The sequence below is a fragment of the Larus michahellis genome, chromosome 2 (genome assembly GCF_964199755.1).
Source record: "Larus michahellis chromosome 2, bLarMic1.1, whole genome shotgun sequence".
Taxonomy (NCBI): Eukaryota; Metazoa; Chordata; class Aves; order Charadriiformes; family Laridae; genus Larus; species Larus michahellis.
This window is the reverse complement of record NC_133897.1, coordinates 70,121,842-70,135,758: the sequence shown is the minus strand read 5'-3', so window position 1 is coordinate 70,135,758 and position 13,917 is coordinate 70,121,842. Positions and strand designations below refer to the sequence as shown.

General features: G+C 52.6%; 1 protein-coding gene across 1 annotated transcript; it reads left to right on the top strand.

The window, feature by feature from the left end:
• Nucleotides 1–7,139: 7,139 nt before the first annotated feature.
• On the top strand, nt 7,140–12,840 carry SOX4 (SRY-box transcription factor 4). The gene has a single exon (XM_074575802.1). It carries the CDS (start codon nt 8,861–8,863, stop codon nt 10,178–10,180), a length of 1,320 nt encoding a protein of 439 aa, XP_074431903.1. The 5' UTR covers nt 7,140–8,860; the 3' UTR covers nt 10,181–12,840.
• The last annotated feature ends 1,077 nt before the right edge of the window (nt 12,841–13,917 follow it).

Sequence of the window (13,917 nt, the reverse complement as noted above, 5' to 3'; positions counted from 1 at the left end):
CTGGGTTGTAAGGCTGTTTTAAAGCATCTTATTTGGTACCTAATTGTGTAACTTATTAGGTACCTAATTGTGTAACTTATTAATAGTTCTGAGCAGACCGTTAACTTGGGGAAGTCATCCCACAGTCAGGCATTAAAATAAGGATTTTTTTCTTGGAATGAAATGGGAGTAAGTATACACTAATTGGATGTGCATAGTCTTTCCTGAATACAGGGATATTTTCTGATATATCAACAAGATTTACACCTCAAACTTCAAAGGCAGTCCCAATAAACCAAACTAAGGGCTATTCAGCTGATAATCTTTCTGTGGAAGAGCTTTGATTAGCAGGAGTGCAATATTTTTCACATTTTTCAGCTACTATATTTATAATGTACAACATATACACTGTATAGTAATACACTAGCACTCACTTATACAGTATTTGATATATCAGTGGTTTTATAAAGCAAAATTCAACAGTTCCGTTTTTTTAAATTCATTTCTAATACTTAGATAAGACACCGGACTTTGTGTACGGGTGAAACACAAGAGCTGACGATTAAAATTTTGGAAAAATACATGGAAAATGCCTGATTCTTGTACTATGAAACAGCGTATAATATTCTAGCTTCCTGAGGTTGCATACAGACAATCTGTTATTTCTGATAGCAATTAATCAAACTGAAATACACACTCTATAAAGCAATGCAAATTCAGACATTCTGCCTCACTTGAGCACACCTGCACATTGAGATTACTCATATATACGCTTCTTGAGTGTCACAGCTAGATCAGGACTACATAGGGTAGGGTAGAACTCTACCACCTTTTTCTGACCTTCTGTTCAAAAAGGTACAATTCTCAGAGAAAACAAGCTTTTGAGAATATATTTATTTTTGAAATAAATATTCATACTTAATATCAAACCAGTAACCTTATTCTGCACGAGCAGCATGAGCAAGGTAGGTGACAGAGACAGCTGAACAGCCCCTGACAAGTACAGAATGGTATCATTTGAGCAATCTATTCCGAAAAGAATTAAAAAGAAAAAATCTACTTACTAATTGTCACACCACCGCCATCATTAAGAATAATTATATGTAAAGAAACCAGGAAGAAAGCCAGAATTGTATTTGTCCTGAGCATAAAAGAAAAAAAAAGCTAAGAAAATTACTTTTTTCTCTCATTCATTGTAGATTAAAATGTACTTTCCCTCTTTCCACCAGAACCTGCTGTTGCTTTTTCGACCCATGCATCAGAAACACCAAGTCAGAAAAATTAAGTTAAGTAAAATTTGTTTGACGGAAAATAATCCGTTACATCTGAAGACTACAGGGCTGAATGAAGGGTATGAATTTTTGAGTACAAAGGCAAGTTTATGAGAAAAAATACTAAACGTTGTCTGAAGTTGAAATATCAGAAAATGATAGGCCACTCTTGAGACCAATCTTAATGGCATGACGTTGCTGGTTTTAGTCACAGTTATTTTCGTGCCTCAGGAAATCCTAAAATTAAGGACGTTTGAAATAATCACAGTTATTACCTCCGCCATTCCGTTCTGAACAGTAAACAGTGTTATTTGACGACAGGCTCTTCTGGAGTCTCTGCAGAAAGCCTCCAGAAGGCTCACACGCCAACCCCGCATCTGCCCGGGTGACAGTTTTCTGATGAGTCAAAAGCAGGGTGCTGCCCCAGAGTTCGTCTACCTCTGCCAGAACCACCTTAGATTGCATGGATAACCCCAACCGCCCGCAGGTTGCCGAGGGAATTTTCTTTACTTAGGGTTGGATCCCGTGGGTAAGCATCCATGAATAACCCAGAGTTTACTAAAAAAAAAAGACAATGATCACAAATAAATCCTATGCAAGATTTTTTTTTTATTTTAATTACCTGGAATATGTCACTCAAGAAATGGTATCGCAAGAAACAAGTTAGAAATGCTGAGACTTAAATTTTAGAAGAACCCTGTTTCCTTATTACCTCATGCCTCCTTCCCAGGAGTAGTAGGTATACATAACATTTTGCTTAACACGAGAAGTCATTCACACACTGGATTAAATAACGTGCAACGTCCCGCTAAATCATCTTCAAAACCGACCCAAATGTAATTCAATGCACAGCGGTTTTGTAGCTCCATCTTATCAATGGTGCTAAAGTCTGGGTGACATCATGGTGTTGTGGAAGTGGGCGGCAACATTACTTCATTCTTGGTAGTCTGTGGGCTTCTGCCAAACTGTCTTCTCGCAGCTGTTTGCTTGTTCATAGAGATGGCAGGAAAAGATGAGCGGGAACGTTACGAGAGCGGTAGCGAGGAGAAGGCAGGGGAAGGCGAGAGCAAGCAGGAAGGATGAGTACAGGTGGCTGGGAGGGAGCCTAAGGGACAGATCCAGAGTGGAGGAGCACGTTCAAAAAGTGTGATCGGTGGTCCGAAGGAGCGGGGCACTCCTTCCCTGGTCCTCCTGCAGGGAGAAGGGCTGAGCCTTGCCAGGGGGGCTGGCTGCAGGCACCCACCAGCCGCTGCTTCCCTCCACTGGTTCTCCTCTTGGGCTGCTCTTCCTGGGGTGGCCTTCACAGCAGCTGCAGCTCATGAATATGCAATCTGCTGCTACATATGCAGCAGACCGGTAATTCCTCTTCAACCTTGTGGCTACGCAGCTTTTCACTTTGCAGAAAAGGCTTGCCAAAACAGCTTTAAAAATGAAGTAAAAGCTTTTCTTATACAAAGCTTTTTTTCTTTTTTTTAAAAAAAAAGTTTACTAAATCGTACCGGATTGGATAGGGGTTGCAATTCTCCTTTTAAGCAAATGCAAACAATGTGTTTTCCAAGTTTCTTTTTCATTTTTTTTTAACAGGGCTTTTTGAACTTGTGTTATTCTTAGAGAACAAGTTTAAACTTAAAAAGTCACCAAAGTGGATAAAGGAGAGAAGGTATTATCATATTTTCTTATTAAAAATCTTTGGAGAAGTGTTTCTGCCTTCCCAAACCAAACATTTCCATATAAGTGATTAATATCTGAATTAATATAAATGTGTATACGCAAATGGCTTCTTACCTGCTTGTTGGATTAAATAAGCTAGAAATGTCTTGGCGTTCTCATAACAAGGGCACTGGGGATCTATGTGAAGGCTTGCACTCAAGTAAAATGTAAGTGAACATACGTTTTTGAAAGAAACAATACCGTACAACTTTAGGCAACAGATTTTTCACTCCTAAGTAAATAATACCCTCTATAAAACACTTCCCAGTAATAAATGTTCTTCTCAACAAAGCTATCGGGGAGAGTTCAAAGTGTTTATGAATCACGCTGAATAAAGGTACACTGTGAATCGGAGTCATGCAATTGTACAATGGAGTTTTCTTCTTGCAAACAGGACGGAGAAGGAGGGCCCGCTTTCATGTCTCAGTTTACACCTCTGATCCTTAAGCACGCTCTTCTTTGATCATGAAAATCCACTATCATCCTGTTATTTTGAAAGCCGGGACTTTTTTCCCCCTTCATGGCAAGTATCTCATTAACTTTTTTTTCCTTGGATCAAAACGGGCAACAGAAAGATGGTGGGGAAGGTGTTCTTCAGCAGCGCACCTCTGCTGTGGCCTGGTCCTTTGCAATTCAAGAAGGCTAAAATCACCCTGAGGCGCACATTTAAAATGCGGCACAGAATGTCAAGGCAAAAGATATGTGGATTTCGGTCGCAGGAAGAAATTGCTCAGAAGTAATAGGCGTTGGGGTTTTTTTTTAAGGAAAAGAAGATGCCTCCTTTCCCCACCGTGTGGACGCCTGTCACAGAGTGACGGGGAGCAAGATGTCCCGGGAATCGCCTTAAATGAGCCGCAGCATTTCCTCGCGGGTGGCTCGCTGACCCGCTGATTGTCCCGCCCCGGAGGCGCCCGGGGGAGGGCCCTGCTCCTGCCCTGCAGGAGAACACGCCCCACGCGGGTTCGGTCCTGCGGGGGCGCCGAGGCCCGCCCTCGCCCCGCCGCGAAGACCTCGCTCCGCAGCGGGAGGGTGAGGTGGACGCGGAGAGCAGCACATCCCCTACAAGTGGGGGGGTGGGGGGGGGCGGGGTTGATCGTTGCGCGGGCTGGAAGCGTTTGGGGCCGCCCCGTGGCTACGGCGGCGGGAAGAGGGTTGTGCCCACCCGCGTTTTTTTTCGCCGTGCGTGGACAGGGCCGCGCTGCGCGGAGGCGCTGGGGGTGGGAGCCGCCCTGGGCAAGGGGCGGGTGGTTAGGGAGAGGGGGGTGTGCTTCGTGCGCGGCGCGGTGGGGGCGCCTGCTCAGGTAGCAGCGTGGAATTAACGCGCGTGTTAATTAACCCGCGCACCCCGGCGGAAGGGGTGAGGCGGACGGTTCCCCGGTGGCTGGGCGAGCCGCGCAGGAAGCTGCCGGGGGTACGAGGCGGCCGGTGGTACGAGGCGGCCGGTGGAGCCGCGGGGGTTCCGCGCCCTGCGGGGAGGGGAGCGCTCCGTGCCGGCGGTGACGGGCACGCCGCGACACGCTGGGCGGGAGGGCAGGTTCGCCTCCCGAAAGCTCAGCCGGAGCCGACTCCGAAGCTTTTCTCACAGCCCACGAGAGCTGGGGGTGTGGAAAAAGATCAGCTGCAAGGGCTGCAGTTAAATAAGCCTGAGCGCTGGTAATCCTCAGTTTAAGAGCGAGAAGGCCGGGGCGGGGGGGGGAATAAAAATCTGCTGCGATGCTAAATCTGCGTGTTCTTAAGACATTTTAAGCGGAGGGGACTGCGGTCTGACTGAACCCTTGAATCAGTGCCCGTGAGTGCCCAGCGCTGCTGCGGGTTCGTCCAGAAGAGTGGTCTCGGCACAAGCCCTGTGAAACACGCTATCCCCTCCACCCCCCTACCCCCCCTACGCGGAAGGCGAACCGCAGGTTCCGCTTCTCCGCCGTAGGTGTGAGAATGGTGTTACTAATGACCGTGCCCTTAATTTCCCCTGGTGAGGTGGACGGTCAGTCGCGAAGTGTTTCAGCGGCGTGCAGGTCAATGTGGCGGCGTTGCCGCTCTTTCGCATGGAAGCCTACTGAATTGCAGTTAGAAACTTGCAGCGCTGTGCTGCTCAGTAAAACCATGGGGAAATAATAATAGTAATAATAAATAAATAAATAAATATCCCGGGTCCGATAGCTCGGCGTTTTCCCACGTCTGGCAGAAGAGGCTCAGCGCTGCCACCTCGCGTCCCTTCCCGCAGCCCCGGCCTCACAAAGCCTGCAGGAAATGGAATGAAGTTTTTTTCGAGGCTTTTTAAGTCGTAAAACGCGGAGAAATTTTGCCAGCGCTCTTAAAACTGCGTTTCGGATAGAAGCCGAATGCTCACGCTTTACACCTAGGTTTAAAAATCTGGGGAGCCGGAAGGCACTTTCACTCCCTTCAGCATTGGAGGATTAGGCGTGGAAGCAATTAACTTCAAGGAAACAGCCAAGAAATTGTAATAAAATGCTTTTATAGAGTTTCACATCATATTCTTACAAGTGCTTGATTAAGCACTTCTAAATTGCGCTTTTGTAAAGATTTCGTTCAGGAAATAATATTCTTCTGTCCACCCCACATAGACACTTTTTGAACCAAGATTAAATCGAGTGGCTGCTTTCACAAAGATAACACCAAACCCACCTGGAGATAATTTTTGTTCATGGCGGTCAAGACCGTGCACACCATAACACAACTGAGTGAAAAGCTTTTTTTCTCTAAAGCTTTTTCTTTCTGTCCCTCTGCCTGTCAGCTTAGTTTTTATTTGTTCTGCTTTAACCTGTGTGTAGAAACATGAGAATATCTCACTTGCCTTGTAGTTTAAACAAATTGATATTTATACTTAAAATATGTTAGTCGGGGGTTGAAATCCTTTTGGATACTGCGCAAACAGGTGAAGCAGCCAGAAGCTACTGACTGCTCCTGAAAAGCGGTTTTTCATACCGCTGCACGTAAATACCGGGAGTGTAAATAAGCCCAGTGCTTACTCCTGGCACCAAAACCACTGCGAGCCTCCATTTCTATAGAAACTGGTGGTATAGGGCAGACAGATTTGATGTCAGCCTTGTCGTTGCGGGGGGAAAAACATAGCGCGATTTACTACTCACAAAGTGTCAAGGTGAGAAGCTCCACTGATGTCACTGGATGTCGTCAACCTAGCAGAAAGCAATATTTTATCCAATGCTTAGCAGAGGCTGAAAGAGGAAACAATGTATTATTTTTGCAACCAAAGAGATAATTTAAGTTGTATCTTTGTAAATGCTCTCCACAATGTAGCTGACCTGCCCAGGGAGGTATTAGGAATCCAGGATTTTTCTCAGGGCTTCACAACAGGCCAACGTGGGATCTTAATATTCAAAGCTTGTTCTCAAACCAGCTAGAAGCTCCACTAAAGGACCCTACCATAAAATATTCCTGCAAAAATGTGTAACTTATTTTTAGACTGCTTTCTTAGACATTTCAGCTGTTTCCAACCATATTATTTTTTTTTCTGATTTAAAAAGTGTTTTTAACTGGTGGTGTGTGGAACAAAAATTTTCACAGCTGTTTCGCCTAACAGCCTTTTTTGTCCCGGGTCTGATGAACGATGTGAGCGATATCTGGGGAGTAACGCTGCCCTTTTTTTTTTTTTTTTTTAGTAGCCTTTATCTGGGGGTTGGGGTTTGGGTTCTTTTTGACGCCGCGGGGCCTCAAGGGCTGCTTCACGGCACACACGGCCGCTGCGCTGTTTCCCTTCGCTATGGATCGTTGCGGGGCGGAGGGAGGGGGAAAAGGAGATGAAACATCAACCCCCGGCCCGCATCCGGCCCCCGAAGGCAGGGCGGGGGCTGTCTCTGCTCGGTGGGACGCGGGGTAGGGCGGGTACCGCCAGGGCAGCACCCCCGCACCGTGAGGCCGGTACCTGCCCGCCGGCCAAGCACCGCTTCTTTCCCCCCGTGGCCCCTCCCGCTCCCGGGGGACCCGGCGGGGCGGGGCCGTGCCGCCCCCCCAGCCGCACACATTTCCCCCGGGGTCGGTCGGGGCTGCGGCGTGCGGGAGCGGCCGGCGGGGAAGCGCGGGGTGAACGGGCGGTGAGGGCAGCGCCTCTCCCCCCCGCCCCCGACGCGGGGGTGGGGGGAGTGTGGGATGGGTGGCAGCAATTAATTAACGCCGCCGCCCGTACGGGGCTCGGCGCTCCGCGGGAGGTGCCGGCCGTGCCCGCCGTCCCACCTCCCCCGCCGCCGCCGCCGCCGCCGCCGCCGCTCCAACTCCCGGGCGGAGGGGGGCGTGACGGCGGCGCGGCGCGGCCGCTCCTGCGGGGGTGACGGGCCCTCCGTGACACTGCGGGGAGGGCCGCGAGGGTGCCCTCGGAGCCCCCCCGGGCGTGCGGCAGCGACGAGCCCCCCCGTCCCTTTGTGCGGGCAGGTGTCCCCGCCCGCGGCCGCGCCACCCCCGCGGGCACCACGTGTCGGGGCGGGCCGGCTTAATTCCCCCATTCCCCTTTTTGTAAAAAATTATTTATATTATGGTTATTTTTTTTACCGATTTTCTAATCTTTCCCCGGCAGGGAGGAAAGGGGAGGGTGGGTGTTGGGGGGGGGGGGGGCGCGGGCACGTGCGCGGCGGGGCGCGGGGCGGGGCGGGGCGCGCGAGGGCCCGCCCCCTCCTTGCCCCCTTTAAAAAAAAAAATTAAAAAAAAAAAAAAAAAGAAGAAAAAAAGAAGGAGTTCGCCCCGCCGCCGGGGAATGAGGTCAGCGCGGGCGCTTCTCATTGCACGCACCCATTATTACCGCGCGGCGGCGGCCGCCAATGGCCGGGCGGCGGGCGGGGCTTGGCGCGCGGAGGCGTTGGATACAGCCGGTGATTGGCCGCGGGGCGGGCTGCGAACGGATAAAGGGGCGCGCGGGGCGGGCGCGGGGGGTCCGCTCGCAGCTGCAGCCGGCGGAGCGCGGCGCGCGCGGGGCGGCGCGGCGCGCGGGGGTGCGCGGGGCATCGCCCGGCGGGCGCGCGGGTCGGCGGCGGGGGGCGGCGGCGGCTCCGCGGGCGCGGAGCACCGGCAGCACCGGCGGCGGCGGCGGCGGAGGAGGGAGGACGGTGCTGAGCGCCCGGCTCGCCGCTCTTCCTGCCGGGGACGTACACACTCGTTCATGCACGAGCGCTCTTCTTTTTTTTTCTTCGGCGATTTTTTTTAATTACTACTATTTTTACCTTTTTTCTTTTTTCTTTTTTTTTTCCTGAGGGTTTTTTCTTTTCGCTCAGTAACCTCGCATCTACCAAAATCCTACCTGCACAAACTCGTGGCCGCCGACCCTGCCGCCACCGCCACCACGAGTCCTGGAGCCGGGGTTTAACCGGGGCTTCGGGGGCGCGCCGCCGCCGCCCCCCTCCCCCGCGGCGGGTGGCGCTGGCCGTGCCCAGCGCTTGAGAGACTTTCGGCGGCCGGCGCCCTGCTGCTCGCCTTGAAACGCCGGCGGGAAGCACTTGTGAACTGGACCAGCTGCTTCGGGGAGGGGGGGGACACCCGAGGTGGTGAGGAGAGAAAAAAAAAAAAGCAGACCGACACACCCCCCCTCCAAAACAAAAAAAAACCAAACAAAAAAAAAAAAGCCCAAAACACCCCAAGAGAAAACAAAAAAAGCAAACTTGGACGGGCGGCTCGCGGTGCTGCTTTTGCAGAAACTCTGTCTGACCGCGGGCGGCCCCGCCGCCGCTGCCGCCGTCGCCTCGAGGGGGAGAGGACCGCGCCGCCGGGGACCGGGCGCCGGTGTGGAAGTACAAGTGGTGCGGGGAGCGGGGGCGCGGCCGCGGGGGGCTGCGCGGCTGGCTGCGCCGCCCCGGTGCCGCTGTGAGAAGTTGCGCGCCCTGCCCCGCGCCGGAGCGGCGCTGAGCCCCGGCGAGCCCCCCGCCGCCGCCGCCGCCGCGATGGTGCAGCAGACCAACACGGCGGAGAACACGGAGGCGCTGCTGGCCGCCGAGACCTCCGACTCCGGGGCCGGCATCGAACTGGGCATCGCCTCCTCCCCCACGCCGGGCTCCACCGCCTCCACGGGGGGCAAGGCGGACGACCCGAGCTGGTGCAAGACGCCCAGCGGGCACATCAAGAGGCCCATGAACGCCTTCATGGTGTGGTCGCAGATCGAGCGGCGGAAGATCATGGAGCAGTCCCCCGACATGCACAACGCCGAGATCTCCAAGCGCCTGGGCAAGCGTTGGAAGCTGCTCAAGGACAGCGACAAGATCCCCTTCATCCGGGAGGCGGAGCGGCTGCGCCTCAAGCACATGGCGGACTACCCCGACTACAAGTACCGGCCCAGGAAGAAGGTGAAGTCGGGCAACAGCTCCGCCAAGCCCGGCGACAAGGCGGACAAGGGCGGCGGGGGCGGCGCCGGCGGGGGCAGCGCGGGCGGCGGTCCCGGCGGCCCGGCGGCCCCCGCCAAGCCCGCCCCGAAGAAGGGCGGCGGCGGCGGCGGCGGCTCCAAACCCTCCCCCGCGGGCGGCGGCGGCGCGGGCGCGGGCGGCAAGCCCCACGGCAAGGCGGCGGCGGCGGGCGGCAAGGCCGCCCCTTTCCCCGGCGAGCCGCCGGCCGCGCTGCTGCCGCCCGAGCACCAGGCGCTGTACAAGCCCCGGGGGGCGGCGGGCGCCCCCCCGGGCCCCGGCAAGCCGCTGGCCGAGAAGAAGCTGAAGCGGGTCTACGTCTTCGGCAGCGGGCAGGCGGCGGCCGCCTCCGCCTCCCCCGGCGGCGCCGTGCCTGGCAGCCCCACGCTGAGCAGCTCGGCGGAGGCCGGCGACCCCTTGAGCCTCTACGAGGAGGGGGGCGGCGGGGCGGGCCGGCCCGACGGGGACTGCGGCGGGGCCGCCTGCCCCTCGCCCTCCGGCTCCGGCTCGGGCTCGCCCTCGGATCACCGCAGCTACACCAGCCTGCGCGCCCCCTCCCCGGCCCCCTCGACGGCGCATTCCTCCTCCGCGTCCTCCCACTCCTCCTCCTCTTCCTCCTCCGGCTCCTCTTCGTCGGACGACGAGTTTGAGGACGACCTCTTGGACCTGAACCCCAGCCCCGGCTTTGAGAGCATGTCCCTGGGCAGCTTCAGCTCCTCGGTGCTCGACCGGGACCTGGATTTTAACTTCGAGCCCGGCTCGGGCTCGCACTTTGAGTTCCCGGACTACTGCACGCCGGAGGTAAGTGAGATGATCTCGGGGGACTGGCTGGAGTCCAGCATCTCCAACCTGGTCTTCACTTACTGAGGCGAGAGCCGGGCCCTGCTGGAGGAGACACGGACGCGCGTTGTCGGCAGGACTCGCCCGCCCCGCCGGGGCGGTTTTGTTTCTTTCTTTTTTCTTTTTTCTTTTTTTTTTTTTAATGATTTTCTGGGAAGGGGCTGGTGAGACTGCTTCTTGTGCTCGGGGAGAGCGGCGGCGGGAGCGGGATCGTCCTCTCCTCGCAGAAGGGCCGTCAGTTCCATTCCCCCTCCGGCTGGAGACGGACCCGCACACACCCCCTTCCGAGGGACGAGCCCGACGTTGCTTTTTCAGAGACTGGCGGGAGCGAAACGCCGGGTTTTTCCTTTTCCTTTTTTATTTCCTGAAAAGAGAGACAGAGGAAAGGGGGGAAGGGGGGTGGGGGAACCACACACACCTCTGGGTTCTTTGTTATTGCCCACTTTATACGAATAAAGAGGAGGGGGAGCGATGCATTGTGCTGAGCGCACACTGGATGTCTTGAGCATTCGCGCTTTCCAGCGAAAGAGCGATCAGAACTGCTTGGAAAACAAAAAAAAAAAAGAGGAGAAAAGAAAAAAAATCCACCCTTGCAAGGTTCACGTTTGGGGGGAGAAATCCTGTCCCGGTTTCTCATGCGGCGAGAGGAGGCGACGATGATGGGAGGAGGAGGAAGAGGAGGAGGAGGCGGATGGAGCTGGGTGCTGGACTGAGATCCTAGTTAAGCGGAGAAGAGCCAGACTTACGCTTGAGAGCCGTCTTGGAAATACGGTGGGGGGAAGATAATAATAAACTGAAACGGATTTGCACGTACAGATGAGGTGGCGGCAGCGCTTTTCTCAGTCACCTTATGTCATATGTAGAGAGAAAAATACGGCCGAAACTTAAAGAACACTGAAAACTTCTTTTGAAACAGAGACCGAATGGGAACAGTTTCTGTCATGATGTGGTACAGGGGAAATGGAGGGCGATGGCTTTTGCAAAAAAACCCGAAAATACAAAAAAAAAGTAGTTTTTTCTTCTTGCTCAGAATCGTGATGGTGTTGGATTATTTCACTGGTGGGGTTTAATATAGCATGTTATCCTGTCTATCTTTTTAAGATTTCTGTAAGACTGTTGAACAGTTTAAAAAAATAGTGTTAGGATAATATAAAAGCAGATAGATGGCGCTATGTTTGATTCCTACAAAAATATCACCAGCTTTTTTTCATTCTTAACTCTTTAAAGGATTCAAACGCAACTCAAATCTGTGCTGGACTTTAAAAAAGAAAATTCAGGACCAAATTTTTTCTCAGAGTATGTATGTGTTTGTTCCTTATAGCTGTAAATGAAAAGACTGTTTTTTCTCACCGATGCTCCATCCTCGTATTGTTTTTTTTCTCTTGTAAATGTAATCGGATGCCATTTTATAAGTGGACGTATTTATACTGGCCAAACATTTTTGACTTGTATTTCTTTGTCCTTTTTTGGTAGTTCTCGTTGTTACCCGCACCATTTTTATGTCTCCTTCACTGAAGGGCTAGAGTTTTAACTTTTAATTTTTTATATTTAAATGTAGACTTTTGACACTTTTAAAAACAAAAAGAGAAGAGAGATGAAAACGTTTGATTATTTTCTCAGTGTATTTTTGTAAAAAATATATAAAGGGGGTGTAAATCGGTGTAAATCGCTGTTTGGATTTCCTGATTTTAACAACAGGGCCGCTGGTTAGTATCTCACACGCGTGTGCGCGCTCACACTCACTCACCCACTCTCACACACCCACGAATCAGCCCCTATTTTGTCCATGTTTACACTCCAATCTGCAGGCATCTTAAAGTGACAGCATCCCTCGCCGCCAGCGCCCACTCCGCAGCCCCCCCCCCCGCCTTTCTGGGGAGGGGGCGGGAGTGGGCCGGGGCAGCCGGAGGGGAAGGGGGAGACGGAGGCGTTATGTATACACTGTATGCTACCGTTTTGGGGAGAAACCTATCCCGAAATGAAGTAAAGCAACTGGTGCATTGACACAGAAGGGATCCTGTACCTTTAACTTGTAAACCACATCTTTTGCACTTTTTTTAGAAGCAAAAACGTGCCGTTTAAACCACTGGATCTATCTAAATGCCGGTTTGAGTTCGCGACACTATGTACTGCGTTTTTCATTCTTGTATTTGACTATTTAATCCTTTCTACTTGTCGCTAAATATAATTGTTTTAGTCTCTTATGGCATGATGATAGCATATGTATTCAGGTTTATAGCTGTTGTGTTTAAGATGAAGAAAGTGAAAACATCTTTGTACATTTAAGTCTGTATTATAATAAGCAAAAAAGAAGATTGTGTGTTTATGTATGTTAATATAACATGACAGGCACTAGGACGTCTGCCTAATGAGGTGGTTCCGTTAAGGGTTTAACTTTTTTTGTTCTTTTTGTTATTTTTTTGGTCATCCATCCTGTGCAATATGCTGTGTAGAATATTTTTTTTTTTTTTTTGTCTAACGATCACCCACGACGCAACGTTGGGACAGATGAGAGAAAAAAAAAAAAAAGATCATGCCAGCTAACCATGTCAAGTTCACTGCCTGTCAGATTGTTGATATACCTTCTGTAAATAACCTCGCTTTTTTTTTTTTGTTTGTTTGTTTGTTTGTTGTTTTTTTTTTTTTTCTTCGGGAAGGAAATAAAATCAGCTGGAACTGAACCCTAACACCGGGCAGCTCTTGTCATCATTGCTACGCCTCCGGCATCCTCCGGGCGGGTTTTTCTCGGTGCCCGGAGCCCGGTCCGGTCCGGTCCTCGGCGGCAGCGGGGGCCTCCCGCTGGGAGGAGCCGGGGGAGGGCCGGCCGCCGCGCCGAACCGCGGCTGGGGAGCGACCGCGGCCGCCCGGAGCGAGCGATCCACCGGGCCCGGGCGGGAGTGGGGCCGCGCTGCCCCCCACCCCTTCGTCTCCCGCCCCCATCGAAAATAGTTTATCCGGGGTACCTTTAATGAAGTCTTTCTCATGCAAAGCGTTTGCCAACGCCCGGCCATCAGCGCCGTTAGCGGTGTGAATGGGTTGGGGGGCCAAGGGGGGTGTGCCATTGCACCCACCTCCCCGCTTGGCCGCAGGGGGGTAGGGGGTCGTCGCGGCCGGGGCCAAGGCCGGTGACCCGCCACCCCCCCCACGCCCTTGGATTTCGACCTCGGCCTCCCGGTTCCCCCTCCTGCCTACGAAATATGCATCGTACCTTAAATAGTGTTTTGTAAACCGATTAAAGCGTCCCACTGACATAATGGTTTCACTTAGCTGTTAATTTACTGCTGTCTTTGAGCCATAAAGTCTTTTCCATGAAAAAGGAGCGGCAAACGAAAAGAGACTGTTGTACCGGCTGTTTCGCAAAGCCACCGGCACAGGAGGTTAATGTTTGCCCTGCCTTATCCCCATGAATTCCTGTGCTGTATTTGCCATGCAAAAATCCCCCATCAGCAGCTCCGCGCCGCCCATTGCCTGGGAAGTTTCCTGGTTGGCTTCTTTGCATACTGCGCCTTGCCTTTCCAAGGCTATTTGCAAATCAGATCATAGAACCAATGGTTTGGGTTGGAAGGGACCTTAAAGACCATCTCGTTCCAACCCGCTGCCATGGGCAGGGACACCTCCCACTAGACCAGGCTGCTCAAAGCCCCATCCAGCCTGGCCTTGAACACTTCAAGCCATGGGGCATCCACAGCTTCCCTGGGCAACCTGTTCCAGTGCCTCACCACCCTCACAGGAAAGAATTTCTTCCTAACATCTAATCTAAATCT